This window comes from Phaethon aethereus (assembly GCF_964289735.1).
Source record: "Phaethon aethereus genome assembly, chromosome: 3".
NCBI lineage: Eukaryota > Metazoa > Chordata > Aves > Phaethontiformes > Phaethontidae > Phaethon > Phaethon aethereus.
In genome coordinates this window covers 59564784-59582558 of record NC_138576.1, presented here as the reverse complement: position 1 = coordinate 59582558, position 17775 = coordinate 59564784, and the positions used below count along the sequence as shown (strand labels likewise).

At 37.4% G+C, this 17775-nt stretch overlaps 1 protein-coding gene across 1 annotated transcript in view; it reads left to right on the top strand.

Moving 5' to 3' along the window:
* Positions 1-17775, top strand: part of TRDN (triadin) — a gene marked incomplete at both ends in the record, with an annotated part of 211439 nt that overhangs the window by 139998 nt on the left and 53666 nt on the right. The window contains 4 exon segments of the mRNA XM_081998530.1: positions 4556-4606; positions 6296-6346; positions 6942-6992; positions 16516-16545. Of these exon segments, the coding sequence (XP_081854656.1) occupies positions 4556-4606; positions 6296-6346; positions 6942-6992; positions 16516-16545 (183 nt within the window).

The window sequence follows — 17775 nt, the reverse complement described above, 5'->3', positions numbered from 1 at the left end:
TCAGAGTAGATGGTTAACTCAGCTGAATTTCCTATCATCCTTATTTTGATGGGTGCTTTTTACCCATATTATTGCTTCCCTCCTTTCTAGAAGAAGTGATTTATGGATAAGTCTTATCTGACATGTTCTTTAGGTTCTTCAGGATAAAAAGATCCACCATATTAATATTTGTTCTAAATTATAGTCATTATGTGCTATTTCAAACAAAGAACTGAATGAAGAGTTTAGTTCAAGCACTATGGAATGATGAAAAGAAATTTAAAACAAAAGAAGGAATAACCTTATTGCTAGATATATTTTCAAAATCCTGGAAGCTGTGTTCATTCATTCACTATTCTTTAATTGGGCAATCATCACTTCTTTATACACAAACTAAAATCAAATTATAACAATCTGCAAATCCTGTGGTTCTTGTATTGTCCTTTAATGTGCAATCTACTCCTAATGTACACATGCCCCATTTTCATGAGCTTAGTTATCTGGACCAGAACTGTATATCCAAACTCTCCTGGGGTCCCCATGCCCTCTCCACAGACTGCCTATAACCTGTTGTTCCCTGGTGGGGTTGTGCTGAAAAATTAGAAGAGGCACTTGAGTGACAGCTCTGCCCCCTCCTCCACTGCACAGAGCAGGTATGCTCAGCCTGCTGCTCCTTTCAGAGGATTACTGCGAGAGGGGGAGAAAAAAAAAAAGAGAGTAGACCCAAAATATTTTTCCTCTTTAGCAAGAATTTCTTTAGAACCAATGGAAAGGAGTTTGCATGTGTCCTTCGCTGAGTGCTCCCAAGGCGTGGCTTTTAATCTCCGGGGCTCATGTTCAGTAGGTCAGCAACTTCAGTCACTAAGTAATTAACAGGTCCTTCTAACATGACAGAGGAGGTTAGATCTTCTCCACCCAACCTTCAGAAAGGGGAATTTATTTTGAACATCAAGCACAGTCCATGTTATATCAGATTTCCTACATTTTAGGAAAACAAGACAAAAATGTTTGTAAAAATTCTAGCACATTACTCAAATGTTACCAGATAGAGCTTCGCATGACCTTCTTTACCCCATGTAATAGAGTCATGTATGCCCAATGCTTTACTGCTGCTAACAGCAAGATCTCGACCTCCTACTCGTTACAGCTGTAAATGCACCACGGGCTCCTCTGAGCCCTTGCAGCAGCATTGATGTCCAACCCAACCAAGCCTGGCCCCTCAGATCCTGAGAGCACCTGCTGATGCAGCCATCACTGTCTCCTGTAATAAGCGTCAAACTTGCATAGTTCAGCGTCTCTGTCTAAAATTGTGGGTGTTGATTAGCAAGCTGAATAGCTCAGTTAAAAATATATTGGCAGCAAAGATTCTATAGGAAGAACTTACAAAGCTGTGTGGGAGAAACTCTTAGAAATCTTGGTGTCCTTCTGGGCTATGTGCTTTCCCTATTGCGTTCTGGATTACTCTGCTGCATAAACATATATTTAGCAGTATAAACCCCCCATTTCAGTCACCATATTTACCCAAACTGTAGCTTATAAATTAACCAAACCTTTATTTGCATGCCACTCTTTCCCCTCTCCATTACCTCTTCAAGCCTCCTCAGGGGGCCTCTGTAAAAGTTGACAAGGTTATTGGGGTTTTTTCACTCTTTGCAGCTTGGTGTCTCACAATCTGTTACTTAAAGTGGCTGTTTCTGGCAAATAAAAATATGTTGAAGGACACAGGAAAGTAAGGATTTTTAAGACTGCGTATACATGTTAATTATGTATCTTGGAAGTTTGTTACTATTCATGTAAAAACCAACAAAGGAACATTTTAGATGAGGTATTAAATACTTGTGATGATTAATGTTTGCCTGGCAGCTTATGCAATAAAAGAGGCATCATCATACATCATTCTGTTTGAAGGGTGGCCTAAATTTGGATGAACAAGGATGATGTCCAGACCAAAAACCTTACCATAAAGCAAGCTATTTCGCATAAACTGTTGTGTAGGGTTTTTATTTAAAGCAGAGACAGGAAAAATAAATCCCTGAATTTGGAGTTATTGCTGGGATGCTCTATAGATCACAAGCTCACAATGTTGCCTTACCTATTTTATGAGGTGAATAAAATGTCTTCAATCTTGGAGTCTAATTTTATTGGCAGTAATTAAGGAAAACACTGGAAGAATATACTTTCCAATGTCTTGTGATAAAGGACACCTCAAGACTCCTTCTGAATTTATAACTAGCTTTTCAGCTTTTTCTTGAAGTAGAGAAAAGAAGCCCACTTTTGATAATGAATATAAAAGCTGATTTTCTGTTGATATAAGCATACTCAAATAATGTGAGGCCAATGAAATTCTAAGTTATAATTTGCCGTGTGGTTTTTTGGTAGATATCTTACCCAGCTAATCAGAATAGCAACTCATTCATCCAAGGTCTCTAACAGTGGCACTAAAAGCTCATGATATATAATATATAACTCCTCACTACATTTTTCTAAGAAATTCACTAGAATTGCACTATGCTGAGTTATTAAAGTGACAGAATTTTTGCTGTATAGATAATGTAAATTCAGACTTACCCTGTGTTCTATGATTCGTCTTCCAAATAAATGTTCCTTTTTTCCCCTCTTGTTTGCTTTTGCCATGTTTTGGGATATCTTTGCATCTTTTTTTATGTCAGTGTGGATAATAAGCCTATTTGTTTTTGTGCACAGATTGGTAGGGGAAATAAGTCAGTAGTGTGTACTTCTTTCTTGCCATATACATGATAGCACATTGTCATTAAAAAAAATGTGCTGATTTGCACTTGCTATGCAATGCTTGTGTTTCTTTTAGAGTAACAGTAAAATGAAACATCTTGCCTGTAGCATTTTTTATCTTAATTTATAACACAGTTTCTTTTTCTTTAAAAGCAGAAAGTTATGTTGTGAGACTCACCTACAGAAAAGCAGTGTCTGTTCAGTTAATATTTCCTCCTATTTACATCTACTTACTCGTTCTTATTTGCAAGAGAACTAGATCTTTATCCCGAAGAGTTCACATACTGCTGCTGCACCTTTCTGTACCATCATCCTCACCTGACCCAGCTTCACTCCTGGATGCAGGAGGAAAGCAGCAAAGTGAACGTTAGTTTTAAGCCAACTTTGTGGCTTTGCTCTTCTGGGACCAGCAGGGAAGTGGTCAGTGGAGAGCAGAAGTTTGAAAAGTCTTCACTGAGTCCTTGTTTAAACCCCTGAAGACGAAAACCTGCTCCCTGGAAAGGAAGCAGGACTGGTGATCTCAGTAGCCTTGGCTCAGAAGGCAGGGAAGTCAGTGCGCCATGGAGAGTGTCCTGCACTGACAGCTGCATCCAAAAGTTGTAAGAGTCAAAAGTCCTGAACTTGCTTTAGGAACTATAAATTGTAAGAAATCTCAGGACACCAGCTACACAGATGACAAAAAACCCCCTGTGGGCATATGCCACCAAACCCACACGGCCAAAGGCAATTTTTTGTCTGTGGCTGTAACAGTGGCCGCTGATCTGTGAGATCACAGACATGCACACAGAGTAAAATGGTGAAGCTGGGTAGCTGTTGTCTCAAGGCTTCCTACGTAGCCAACACAGAGGTTCCTTCAAAGGGTTTCAGTATTCACACTGGAAGTTTTCTCTCAATCCCCTGAAGGAGTCCACCTGCTGCTGTGAAGACCAGGCTCCTAATTTAAACACCTACCCCTGAACGGTGTGATTCCTCCAACAGCTTCAGTCACCCTGGAAGAGAACTTTTCCTGCTACAATTCACACTTAAAGCCAGATGGATAAGTGGGATTGCTTCCTGGTACCATGGCAGCCAGGAGGATGATCAAAGTTAAACTTATTTTGGAAAGGATCTTCTTTTAGATTTATCTGTTTTACTGAAGATTTGGTCAACTTTCATTTGGAATAAATGGCATGTTTTTTCTAGACACTGAGGTGCTATATCCTGTCGGATGGAATGCAATTGGGTTTACTCAGCATCCTGCAAGCTGTGATACTCTCTCAAACCACATACATTCATAAGCCTATGAAAATACTTGCTCACTTTGGAAAAAATTATTTCCTTCTAATATTCTCTGATACATATGCTTAAGAGGTCAAGAGGCTAGTGCTTAAAAAAATATATATTAGTTGCTTATGCAACATAATATATGGGTTTTGTGTGCTTGCTGACCCTGAAGGCATGTTCGCTGAAGGACTGAGGAAAAAAATTAGGCTTCAGCCTATCAGAGAAAACATAAAAATTGTTTCTGTCTTCATGAAGTTTTGGATAAGGCCCTAAAAATTTCTACTCTGGTGTCATTGCTTGCATTTTCCCCTTCTCCTTTCTGATTGCTCCCTTCTATGAGGCCTCTACAGTGATCTATAGTAACTTCTATTCTTGCATTTGCTACTAACATTATTGCACATTAGAAAATATAAGGTGGTCACTAGAGAAGATGTAAAGACAGATCAAGCATCCATTTACGTTCACAGTTTTAGTCTTAATTTTTAAATATTTGTTGGTTTTTCTTTTAAGTGTAGAAGAGCAATCCTATCTTCTAAGTCTCAAAAACTTAATTATCTCCCTGCAGATTCTCTGAAAGGCAAAAATCCCAAGAATCCAGAGGCGTTGAAGGAAAAAGGTAAGTGAAGAAATTAAGAAATTCAGAACTGAATATCAGAACAGATATTCAATTCCTGAAACAGGTCTTGAGTAGGAATATATGAGGATGGAAAACCAAACCCACCTTGGTTCATGTTGAGATTATTTTATCCATGATATTGTTTTTAAAAACATTTGTGCTGTACAGATCCCCAGTAGGGTCCCTACTAACTACCTCGACTTCTTTTAGATGCAGAGATTTGAATTTGCATCATGGGGAAAATACCAAAATGTATTTTTATACCAGCTTTGGATGTTAGTCTGTCAAAAACAAGTTGTTTAAATCCCATAGTGGGGATATTCCTGCACGGAACTAGACTAAATCTTTGTGTTTGAGAGTGACTGATATAAGTCAGGGTTTTTTCCTAATTTGTTTGCAACACGGACATATACAACTGTAACCTTTTCAGTTGCAAGAGGTTGGCCTGCTAGCTGTGCACACAAAGGTCACGGATTGTTTGATAGTGTCTATTTGGAGAAAACCCTATCTTGTCATACAAAGAATTATAGGATTCACAGGCATTGATGGCTTTCTGGAGAGTACCAAAACAGCTCAAAAATTTAAGGGAAACAGCAAAGGCTAGCAGAACTGCGCATGGTTCCTGAGCTATAAAGGCACATCTGAGGTCCAAATTGTGACAAAGCCCCATTTTTTTGGAAGCTGGAGATATTCAATGCAGTCCAAATTATGGCTGGCATAGTGCAGAGAACTGAGTAGACATACAGCAAGGTAATGCACTTCTGGGAGGTATGTAGTATTCCTTGTGAAAACTCCAGGGAATGAATCCAGGACACCAGTTGGGGCTCAGGATTCTCTTCTTTGTCAATCCACGCGTCTCACCTGGGCACAACAAGATCAGTTTTCCTTTATTTGTGTTTAGCCAACTTCTGGATTTTGTTTCGTCCTTGGGTTCTGCCTTGTCAGGTACAAGAAGGAGAGAACTAGAATATCAGGGTTTTTTCTCATCTCCTTTAATACTTTGTCATATACTGCAGAAAAATTAAAGATACAGTTATGTTCCTGGACTATTAATCGTGACGTAAAATATATGAATGTACATTTGAAGGAAGAGCACTGCTCTTATGCCTAGTTTGCCTGTGATTTTAAAAGGTTATATATATGCAGGAAGTGAAATCTTGTTCACCGGCAATACCCATATGGTCTCTTTGATATTAAAAGAATAATGGAGTCCTGAATGAGTAATTGATCCTTTTGTCACTCCTAAATAAAGAAAACTCCCACTTACCTTTATCGGCAGCCTCTGGCTTTCAAGACCAGGACACCTAATATTTTAATTGTATCAGTGTGGATGAATTTTTTATTTGTGTTCAGCAAAAGAAAAATCCATTGATGTCAATTGCTCCATAGAATTGTTTTCCTTTTTGTAAGTTATTATTCTTCATTACCTATTTGAGAAACAGCTTAGCAGTTCCCTCAAAATGCGAAGAAACTAATGACATATTGAAGGCTTACTATTTTGTATATCCAAAAGAATGAATGAATGACCTCATTGTTTTGTCCTGTTCTTTATTTCCGTGCTGTTAAATCCATTTAATTATGACATATTTTTTGCTCTCTAGATATCAAATTGTTTGATCTGATTTCTTTTCAAGTGTCATTTTATTTCTCTAACCTGACTTGTGATAAATGTTAAATATTTCTTTCTAGAGACCGGTAAAAGAAAAGATGTGAAGGCTCCAGCAGCCTTAAAGGAAAAGGGTAATGTCTTATCATCATGTGGTTGGGAAATAACCAGTTGTCCTCATGAAAGGATCTGCCAGTATCAGTGCAGTTTCGATACATTTTGAATTACAGGCTTTTGGTGAAAAGGAACTAAACCTAGCTGCTTCTCACTTCATAGATCTGATATATTGAAAGGAGCAGTGTCTGACATGATTCAGAAATAATAAAATCATAACCCTTATTGTGGTGTTCTTTAACTGCTGTCTGACCTGCACAGCCAATATTGCAGCAGGCGCGCTGCTCTATTCTGGGTGAATTAGTAACAGAGCTGTTACTGAATTCACATAATAGGCTGAAATGATAGGTTGCACAGGAATGAGTGCATGGTTTGCACTGCAGAATCGTAATTTAATTTAACAGTTAATTTATTGGGGATTTGTTTGTTTGTTTTGCTTTGAAATCCTAAACTGAGCCTTATATTGAAGTAGACAGAAATTGTAGTTCTTAACACTTACCTCTTTTGCACATTTGGTTGATCTGGTGTTACACATGCTTGTAGTAGTGATGGGCACATTGTATACTTATATTACTAACTTTCTCCCTCCATTTTTGTGTTTGATATCTTTTCCAGATGCTTCAAAAGGAAGAGAAATGAAAGCTTCAACTATGACTAAGGAAAAAGGTAACAATCCCAAGTTGAGCTGAGCCTTAGCATGAGATTCAGTTGAGCAAATAAATCCATTGTGCAAATATTCCCAAATGAAATCCTAGTTTCTTCACTCAGCCATCCATAAATATCCTTGAATGGCATCTTTTGTTGCTGGACATTCTTTTTACCTGGATGATAAATGAGAGATATATATGGGGCTATACAAGAAAGTTGTAGCAGTGGTACTTTATAGACCCCAAAGGACTTCTTGTCTTCTTTCTTAATTTTGTCCCAGTCTTTCTATTTAAATTTGTCATTTCAGATCACATTTTACTTTTCATCTACAACACATTATTTGATTGTGCTTTGCTGTCTCTTCTTACATTGAAATATCAACACTAGGCATCAAATAAAAATAAATTACAACTTACACTACCTCTTAAATACTAGGCATTTTTAGGCAATGATAAAACTGTAATTACAATTAACCAACTACTTTCAAGTTTATTTATTCATATCAACTAAATGCAAAGAAAAATTAGTTTTACTTTGACACTATTTGCCTATTGATTAAATACCACTTGCTCATTAGAAAGCAGTCTCTCAGGTTAAATGTGTAAATAATTTAACATGGATAAGAAAATGTAAAAACTTGCTAGCTAATAACAGCCATTTGAGCCATGGTAATACAGGAGTCAATCTTAAAAACTTCCGGTCAATTTTGAAAACTACTTAAAGTTACTTCAGATAATTGAATAATATTGCCTCCTATCTTTAGATTTTCCCTAAGGATCACAAGAAATAATGAAGCAATATTGCCTCTGACAAAGTTATGAAAGATAACGTTTGCAAGTTTTTAAGTGCAGCTATTTCATATAGTGTATGTAGGTAGTAGATAGCAGAATAGTAGAAATCAGCTATTACTTTACATGGTTGTATCATTCTGATGCAAAGTGAAGGCTTAAGTGCTACAAAAGGAACCAGGGCTTAAATAGTCTGAAACTCTTTGAAGTAGTCAATGAACCTGGATTGTCAATCAAAGGCCAGGGATGTTAGAAAAATAGGGACGCATTATTGTACCATTTCTTCTAGTTTACTTTAGTCACCAGGGAGTGAAGCGCAGGGGGAGGTTTGTATATTGATTATTGGTTTAATACAAATTGGCTTTTTTATTTTGAGCTTCAGGCAAGCAAGGCCTATGGTCTTCCTGCTAGGTTCTTGCAAGCATATCTTGTGAAACATAGGTAGGGTAATGAAGAGTTAAACATTGATTAGACCTTAAGTATTTGACTATTGAGCTTCCCATTGAGTTTCTTATCTAATTTTTGTCTTCAGCTCTCCATGAATATTTCTGATTTGACAACTGATTTATTTAAATTTAAGTGATAATAAAAGTAAAATACTATTTATTACAAAAGATCAAATATTATAAAGAAATAATACATGTCTGTAAGTGTTTTTTAGCTGCACTGCTAATGAATTAGATTCAGTGAAGTGTCAAACACCCACCCAACTATACAAAAAAATAAGTATTTAAAAAGGATTTAATTAACTCTGTTTGATCAGCCAGTGAAACAACTGGTGAATAACAGCTCCTTTCAAGTTCCAAAACCGAGTTCTTTCAAGAAGGGACATGTTTAATTAAACATTGTAGAATTTCACTGACTGCATATTAAGTGGTTTATGCTCAGTATATCGGAGAATGAAACTCAGTACCCAGAAGTGATTAACTCCACTATCTCTTTTTTTTTTTTTAATAAAATTAATTTTTCTTCCCATGGTAGTTGATAGGACACATGCAAGATTTTCCTTATACTATAGCAGTAGAAAATATGAGCTATGTTCCCAGTGAAATTTCATATCACACAGAATTTTTCCACATGGGCTGACTTTCTAACCTATAGATTAAATAACTATAAGAGACATAAAAGATTTTGTGTTGTGTCATCTTACAGTGTTATAGTTTCCTACTTGTCAAGACACAAGAACTGAGATCTGAATGTTTAGTGCAGAGTATGCTGAGTTTAACTCCACCACAGTACAAGGTCACATTAGAGACACCCATGATTATTCTGATAAAGAACAACATCTTGGGTGAAGTCTGAACTAGAACTGGTTGGTTTCTATGGTAACAGCAGGATATCTGGATGAGGAATGTCGCAATTTAGTAGGGTCTAATACTGCTGAGTCTGCACAGCCTTTAGCAGCTTCCCAAGTGAGATGAGCACTACTTCAGTTTTTCCTAGTGGCTCACATATGGCCTTGCACGTCACCTGTGGATGACATGCACGTACCTGATGCCTTGCACAGCTCATGGAGAGCAACTGGTATCTCACAGAAGTGACAGCATTTCTTTTTCGCTCTAGCTGGCTCTAAGAGAACTTAAAATATTTGGATTAGATGCTGCCAGACACATGATCAGGCCAACTGCCTTCTTTTTAAGTCTTGTGTATCTTAATTAAGTCTGTAAAGTGGCTGTTCTGAGCAGGACTGCAGATCCTTCAAGGTTCCTGGATCAAAACAGCAACAGAAAAGTGCAACTTCAGTGGGAAGATCTCAGGTTGTACACCTGTGTATAGTGATGCCACCTTAGTGTCTACAGTAAGACTGAGTCCTTCTTCTGGTCACCGAAGCTCATGACACAGCAAATCTTATACAAGCTCACTTTGAAGGCAGTTCAGCTCAGTGGCTGCAGGTTTTTAAAAGTTGTTTCTATTTTTTCTGCTCCATGTGACAGATCTTCATAAGCTGTTTCTCTACTGCTGGGATTCATACAAATGCAGCACTTCCAAAAGCAAATACAACTAACTCTGTGACACTGAATATGTATGACAACATATTGAAATTTTGTCAGAAGAGTGTAATCCCAATGTGTAAAGTGGCTTTAAGCATCCATGTGGGATGCTGTGCTTCACTAAACCTCTCTTTCCTAACAATGACAAGTGACATGTCACATAGATCAGTCAGTTTGAGAAAGCCCTCTGCAGGGAAAAGTGTTTCAGAAATTTTGTGGCCATTGCCCTGTAAAAAAAGTGCAAACAGGAGGTCACCTTTATGAGCACTGGTACTTTTTTTTTTAGCCAACTGAGAGCATATAGGGAGATTCTTCAGTGGACATCCCAGTTTAAACTAGCCAACCAAAAAACACCTTGAGAAACAGCCGCGGTTTGATTAGCACTTGCTACTTACAGAGATCTGTCAAATCCACTGTAAAATGCATTAATATAAGTGGCCACAGCGTAACCCCTGTGTTAAGATAAATACGTTTCTGAAATGTCAAAGTCGGATTCACACGAGATGGATATAGAATTCAATAGAAAATACCAAATAATAAAGAACCTACATGTAAGGCAGATATATTAGGTGTATAAAAATGGCAATATCAACCTGTTTAAAAGGTCCATCCATTACAGAAAATCATTGCTGAACATTGCTGATAAGAAACACTTCAAGAAAACAGCAGAGCTTTAAAAGTCAGACACTAAGATAATAACAGATATATAAATACCAAGACTGAGTTGTAGTGGGAGGTATAAAATTCCCATTGTGAGTCAACACTTCTCTGTAAAAAATCTTCAATAGGTATTAGAAAATAAGAGAAAAAGTACAGAAATAACATACATAATATGAATTAATACCATTTTATAAAAAGGAAGGAGACAACATTTTAATTCCAAAAAGGAGTTTATCTAAATTAAAGGTGAGGCACATTTTATGGCAAACTATGAAATGTAACATCGTCCTTATGGTTTGATACTTGATTTTATTTTTTTTCTTTAAGGAAAATACTCAAGCTGAATAAGTAACATCTGCATGTATATGTAGAAACACACATTCAGTAGGCAAAAGTCATTTGTAAATGAAAGTATGTCTACTGATACTGAAGATATTTCCCGGTGGTAGGAACTGCTTTGTGCTCGGACTCCCAGATCTCCATAATAGCATTCTGAAAAGTCCTCTGAATTAATACCTATAACTTTTTATTTACACATGCTTATGCAATAAAACAAAATTCTTGTTGCGTAATATTGTTTTTTCACATAATATTTGAGATCAGAAACCAAGATCGTCTCTGACTGGGACAATGTGCTTCTCAACAGCTGGCAGAATCAGTCTCCCTCTGTTTTATTGCAATTTTATGGCCCAGTTGCACTCTTTTCTGCACAGATACAGTGAAAAACTGTCCCTCTCCAAAAACACTTTGTACTTTGGGCACTCTCTCTGGAAGTGAGATTGGCAGAGAGAGTTTTGCACCCTGATGCAGCAGAGAGATCAGATTCCTGGGCAGCTCTGCCCTGCTCCTTTGCCTTTTGCAGTACTTCCAAACAGAGATTTGTGCCTGTCTTTGGGAGCTGTCAATGAGAGGCTGGACCAGACTCCACACACAAAGGGGACTCGCTCAGGAATGTAACCACTCTCTTACCACCTCTATCCAGTGACTTTACAGGGAACCTGATCATCCATATACTGTGAATCTTGATAATCCAAGTAGAGCTTGCACACTTCTGTTGTTTTCATTCTAGGCAATGTGCTTGTGTATTCTCATTAAGGCATTGCTGGTAATAAAGGGAAAAACACTGTAAAATTTTGGGGAGGTTATCTAGTGAATTAAATTTTTCTTAGTAGGTCTGACAGCTCTCTCTTACAAATTAGGACAAAAGGGATAGTCAGGTTATGCAGGGGAGTTTAACCACAACATCTTCCTTGTCCGTTAAAAATAAAATGCATGAAGATAATTGAATAAGAAACTATTTCTCTAAACTTATTCATTAAAACATGGACCAGAGGAGGAAAAGGGCAGAAAGGTGTTTTCTGCTACTGAATGAGAATAATTCTAAACACAGATGCTCCAACCAATTTAAAGGCTAAATTATCCTCTCTGTTGCTCACTATACTGGTTCTTTTAACTGTGGTTTCTTAACACGATTAAAATTTCTCTTGACATGGATAAGAAAAATTCTGAACTCTGAAAGACTGGGATAGAGACATAAAATATCTGTTAGGAAGACCTGAGGGAGAAATTTTACTTTATATAGTTCTTAAATATTTTAAACCAGCACCTTCTTCTCAAGCTATGAACAGATGGACAATTTATGGTGAGATGGACAAAGACAGTATCAACTTAGTGAATGCCAGCTGCTTTGCTGTAGCTGCCTACATGAGGTGGTTTTCATTTCAGCATGACGTGCATGTGAACAGTTATCACAGAGTACCTGACACAGGGGATGTGCCTGCATCTGATCTTGTTTTACCATAGCTTACATGTCTATAACCAAAATAATTGTAAGAACTTGACCAAAGCTCCCACCAACTTCAGCCAAATCAGTTACTGTCTGTCTCAAAGTGTGTCAAGGTAAATACAGTATTTTAAATTACTTCAGGGCTACTCAGAGTTTTAAAAATCAGTTACAAAATTTTGGAAGTCATAATTAAAATCAGAACAAAAACAAATGCCTGGAAAATCACATCACATCACAGACATCTAACCTGCATGGTTTCTGCAAAAGAAAATCACTTATGTCTTAGTAATAAGTGTTTTGAGCATCTTAGTAAAGTAGTAAGTACAGCATTTATGGGATGGTTTAAACAGGCCTTTGGAAAGTTCCAGTATAGAGGTTACTGCAGAAACTAAATAGCTGCTGCCTAAGAGGCACAGTATTGAAGGAAATAAATATCTGATGAGGAAGCAGAGAGCAATTGGTTCATTTTCATCTTGCAGCCTGTTCACAGAATAATTGCTTATGATTCCATGTCTGGACTCATGTTATATTTCTTAATTAACAGGAAAAGATAGAAATAGTAATGTAATTAAATTTTCAGGTCACATAAAATTAGGTAAAGAATTCAGGATCAGAAAGGGCTGTGACACACAGGATTTACAAGCTGAACAGACAGCATAATGAAAAAGAAAACTTAGTGTCAATAAATAGAGTGTAATATATACTGGAGGGAAAATATTAAAGAATAATTTATCTCTAAATTAACTATGTAAATTCAGGAGAGGCCCTAAGTATTACTGCAGACAAGTCAGTGAAGAATTTTCTTCCATATGCAGATGCATTAGGAAAAATTCATATTGTGTTTTAAAGCCATTGCATAAATCCAAGATGCATCTCGTCTGGAGTGTTGTGTACAAAACTTTTGCATGATAATGTGGCACTGGAGTGGGCTAGGAAAGAGCAACAAATGTCTCATAGAAAGAGAAATAGGAAAGATTCATATTACCTTTGAGATTAATTAGTATGATCATGATAAGATTGAAAATCATAAATCTAAGTCAAGGGCTCTTCAAAAACACCGCAGAGGAACCAGATACTTGTATGGAAAACCAGTTTTTATAGGCCAAATTTTCATAATTAATCAGTGTAAATTTAGAAAGGGAGTTAAATTTCATGTGTCAGAGTGGAAACCAATTGCTTGTTATAAGAAAATAACAAGAGAATTTGTTGAAGAAATCACTTCTTTGACAATATTCAAAGTAAATATCTGTTTCTGGCTACTGCTGGGTCATAAAGCTACATGGAACAGACTATTGTTGAATAAGAAACAGTGTTTTCAAGATTTTTGGTGTTTTCAAGACGTTTTCAAAATTTCAGAATTGTTTCTGTTTGCTGAACAGCTCAGAAAAAAATCCCTCAGAACCATCACTATGCATGGGATTAAAGAGCTGATCTAGATTCAAGTTTCTGATATGAATTAAAAACAATAAAAGCATCCCCAACCTGACTTTTTTTTTTTTTTCCATGAAAATAGTTACTATATTGACACACTTTTGTGATCTTTCCACCACTGGAAATTCACCTTTATTTTCCCACCCCACTGAAAAATTTTTGAACAAGGTCTGCCATGGTTTGTAATTTTTTTCCCCATTCCCAAAACACAAAAGATGATGGTGCTCACTTCTGGTTTCTGGAGTAGTTGTCAGTCTGGATTCATGATCCCTGAAAATGGGATGTCTATCCTTGATAAACATATTTTGCTTTGTGTCATATCTGTGTTAACTGGAGATGTATGATTGGATTTGGATAGGTCTAGGAAAGGAAGACTGTGATTTAAGGCTGTTAATATAGTCCTCTTTGAACAGGTTTGTAGGTACAAATTCCTAATTCAAGAACTACATGACACCTTTCATCAGTACAGTGCAGAAAAAATTGGCTTAAGAATTTTTTCTTTCTCCAAATAATCAAGGCAAAAAAGAACACAGCCAAGAGCATCTCTCATATCTGAGCATCACATTTTCTAGTTCATCATTCTACTTTATTTCATGTCCTTCGCTGCCCAGTTACAATATATTACCTTTGTTCTCAGCAGGTTAATCTGGCTTTTTACCAGTTGTAGACCAAATTCCTTGGGTAATCTATCCATCTTTTTGTTGCATTTCAGATGAAAACACATTGCTCAGCTTCTGAAAGAGCAACATAAAAGATGGTATTTGTGCTCTTTTTCACTTATTCCTTGTCATTTCAAGTTCAAATAAGCGGATTTGATCAGAGCAATGCTATTGGCAACAGTAGTCAGAATGAGGTCTCTTCTGCCTCATAAGATTTGTTGAGTATTCCATCAGAAAAACTGTGGCCAAGGTGAAAATACAGATGTCACAACAGGATATCATAGCATAATAACAGAAATTAGCTAGCCATAAGTGCCGTGGCAGGTACAGACGTACCTTGCTCTGCCTGTTCTCGCCTCGGGACCAGAAGTATGGTGAGATACATCCTGTAAACTGGCAGGACAGAAGTCAAGAGGAGCCCAGAGGTGCACTGCACATTGGCTTATAAGCCCCACCCAGAGTCTTGTTATTTGGGGTTTCTGCTGATTTGGGAGTCCTTCCAACTCACTTCAAGTGGCAATGAAAATATGCCTTTTGAAGCCATTGGGGCTTCTACAGCAGCTTCTGGGGGAAAAAAATCTAAATCTGCTGTAACCACAGTTTTGTGAAAGGCACACTTCACAGCTTTGATACGCACATCACCTAGGAAAGCAAAGTGATTGCAAAGAGGGACAGACCCTGGAAACACTGCGCCTGTCTTTCGCTAATTCTAGGCATGAAACCTTTTTTCTACTGCTTGGCACATTCCTGAAACACCAAAAATTTATATCATTCTCAAAGGAGAGTAAGTGGTAGAAAACTTGAAAAATCTTTGAAATCAGAATCTTTTTTTTGATGCAGGACATTGACAGCATTTCAGTAATTTCAGGTTTAACCTTTTCTTTTTTTGGTCTGTTTTATCCAAATGTAGTAGGAGTTTGAAATAAAAGGACTTTTCATTTTAAGAACACTGAGGAGGCAGAGATCAGCACCCAAAATACAGACACACCTGAGACTGCCTACTCCCTTCTTTGACCTCATGACCCTTGATTTCTGTCCTGTACCAGGGCACGTTCTCCAAAGGAAGGGCAGAGCTCTGCTTCTGCTTCCTTCCTTTCCAGTTCCAGTGCCACATCAGGTCCGTTCATAGTGGCAGCCTGGTACTAAGCGCCCTTTTCTCTGGAGTGAGAGCTCTGAATTTTAATTCCTCTGTCTTCTTGGCTGACTACTGCCACTTCTAACAGACATGTTTCAAAATAAAGTGACATCCGTAACTGCATTTTCAGAAGGTTCAGTCCTATAAATGTGGCCTGGGGAATGGGTGGTGCATGCATTTCAAACGGACTTAAGTATAAGCTTGGCTCAGTTCCATCAGGATTGCAGCAGTCATCTGTAAAAACAGGTAACTCTCCCATTTTAGACACCTCAGTCCTTTTAGTAAATTTTTATATGTTTTCACAGTACCCATTACAGATACATGCAATGTTTTATTGGAATCCCAGGCTGAGGTTTTGGGGGGCTTTTACTCAATATCCAGAGTTTGAATACTGATTACACAGCACAGCTTGCCCTGGGGAACCGATGCCAGGCTATTTAAACTGGGTTTAAATTTAAAGCAGCAGTTTCCTTCCAGTCTCTTTCCAATCTTCCTTCCCTTAAACTCACGCTGTGGGATCTGGAGGTGAGATTGTTGCATGATCAGGTCTTGTAATTCCCCATGCTAGGCAGAGGCTTAAAAACCTGAACAAGGCTTCAGGTGGTTTTTCACTCCTTATTTTATGCATTTGTTTACCACCACCAGCTTTAACAGCAAAAAAACACCACATATTTATCTTAAACAGATGATGCTTCATAACCTTCCACTGGACTCCCCTTAACCCTTCATGCCTTCCCATTCCAGTCTATCCTCCTTCTTGGTTGTTGGTTTTGAAATGTTCGCTGTGTGCCTCTATCTCCCAGTATTACTGTCTGGGAGTCATGATGACTTTGTGACTAAAGTGTGAGAATCTGGAAAGCTGGAATCTGTTCTCATCAGTAGCAGAGCTGGGTGTCTGTGAGGAAACACTTCATCTTTCTGATCGTCAGTTTCTTCATTTGGCAAAGAAATCATTCCTGTATTGCGTAATATATGTGTGGCTTGAGATATATTCACAAAAGGCTCAAAAATAGGTGTTTCAATTATTTTTACTGATAGTACATGTTATTAACTTTGATTGTGAAAATACAGTATTTTTGTTTCCATTTCAGCTGCAGTGAAAAAGGAGGGGGAGAAGAAAGGTAAATAAATTATTTTCCCTTGACTGAAGTGTCTTTCAGGCTGTGACTGCTGTGAAAAATGTTTCTTTCATTCCGGGATACAATTGCGATGACACACACCACCTCATGTGCTACCATCAGCCGGCTTTATCTACTCCTACTGTGATAACAGAGTTGTCATTTCCAGTATTGTTAGCTCCTTTTTACCACAGGCCAGCACAGCCCAGTATCAGGCACTTCATCTTTCTGACTGGGAAGAAAACGAAAGGCCTTTGTTACCATGTTAGGATTTGCCGAAGAGAACAAAACTTGCAGTGCAGCGTGCGCGCTGACCTGGCTGTTTGTTCTCTGCAGAAGGCGCTTGATAGACACATTTAATTTCCTCTTCTCAGATACGTATAGAGCATGCATGTAACCTTTGCTGAAGTCGTTCTTTGATGTTTTAACAGATGAGTAGAAAAATTAGCCCTGAATCAGAACCTAAAATATTACTTAAAATGCTTAAAGATAAATACACTGTATTTATCGGACGCCAAATATCTATTTATAGTGTTGTCTTTCAGAATAAGATTTGCTGAGTTTAAACATTTTTTTGTAATTTGTTGATTTTATTTCAACAGCAAAAATAATGAAATCTTAGCACTAAGGTGATATTTTTCTTTAACCTATTCAACTTTATTGACTATTTGGTTTATAAACTGTATCTTCCTCACTAAACTGGGAATATCTCCAGAATTTTTCCATAGATCTTGGAGGATTATTTGAGATTTATTATTGAGTAAGTGAGAAAAAAAATGGCTCCTTATTTCTGAACTTTATTGATGGGGGGGCAACTGAGGGGGTGGGAGGAGTATTTTTTGTCATTTCAAAAAGGTTTGGAAATTCTGTGATTCAACTAGTTGCACAATGGAGCCAACATTTGCTGTCTATACATGAAGACATGTTCAATCCTGCTAATTTATTATTTTTTCTGTTATCCCTATGCAGAGTCGTTAGCTGAACTGGAAAAAAAAATTATAGTCTCAACTGTTTTAACAGCTCATGAGTGAAATCTTGGCTGTGTTGATGTTAGTGGCAAAATTCCTATTCACTCCACTGGAGCCAAAATTTCACCTCATGTGTTTAACAGAATAATAAAACTCATTTTGGTTATCAAAAACAACCATGCTTAACAGGTATCAAGCAGGATATTTTGTCCAAAAATTAATTCACAACAACTGAGACATGAAAGGTAGCTCATGAAGCAGGGAG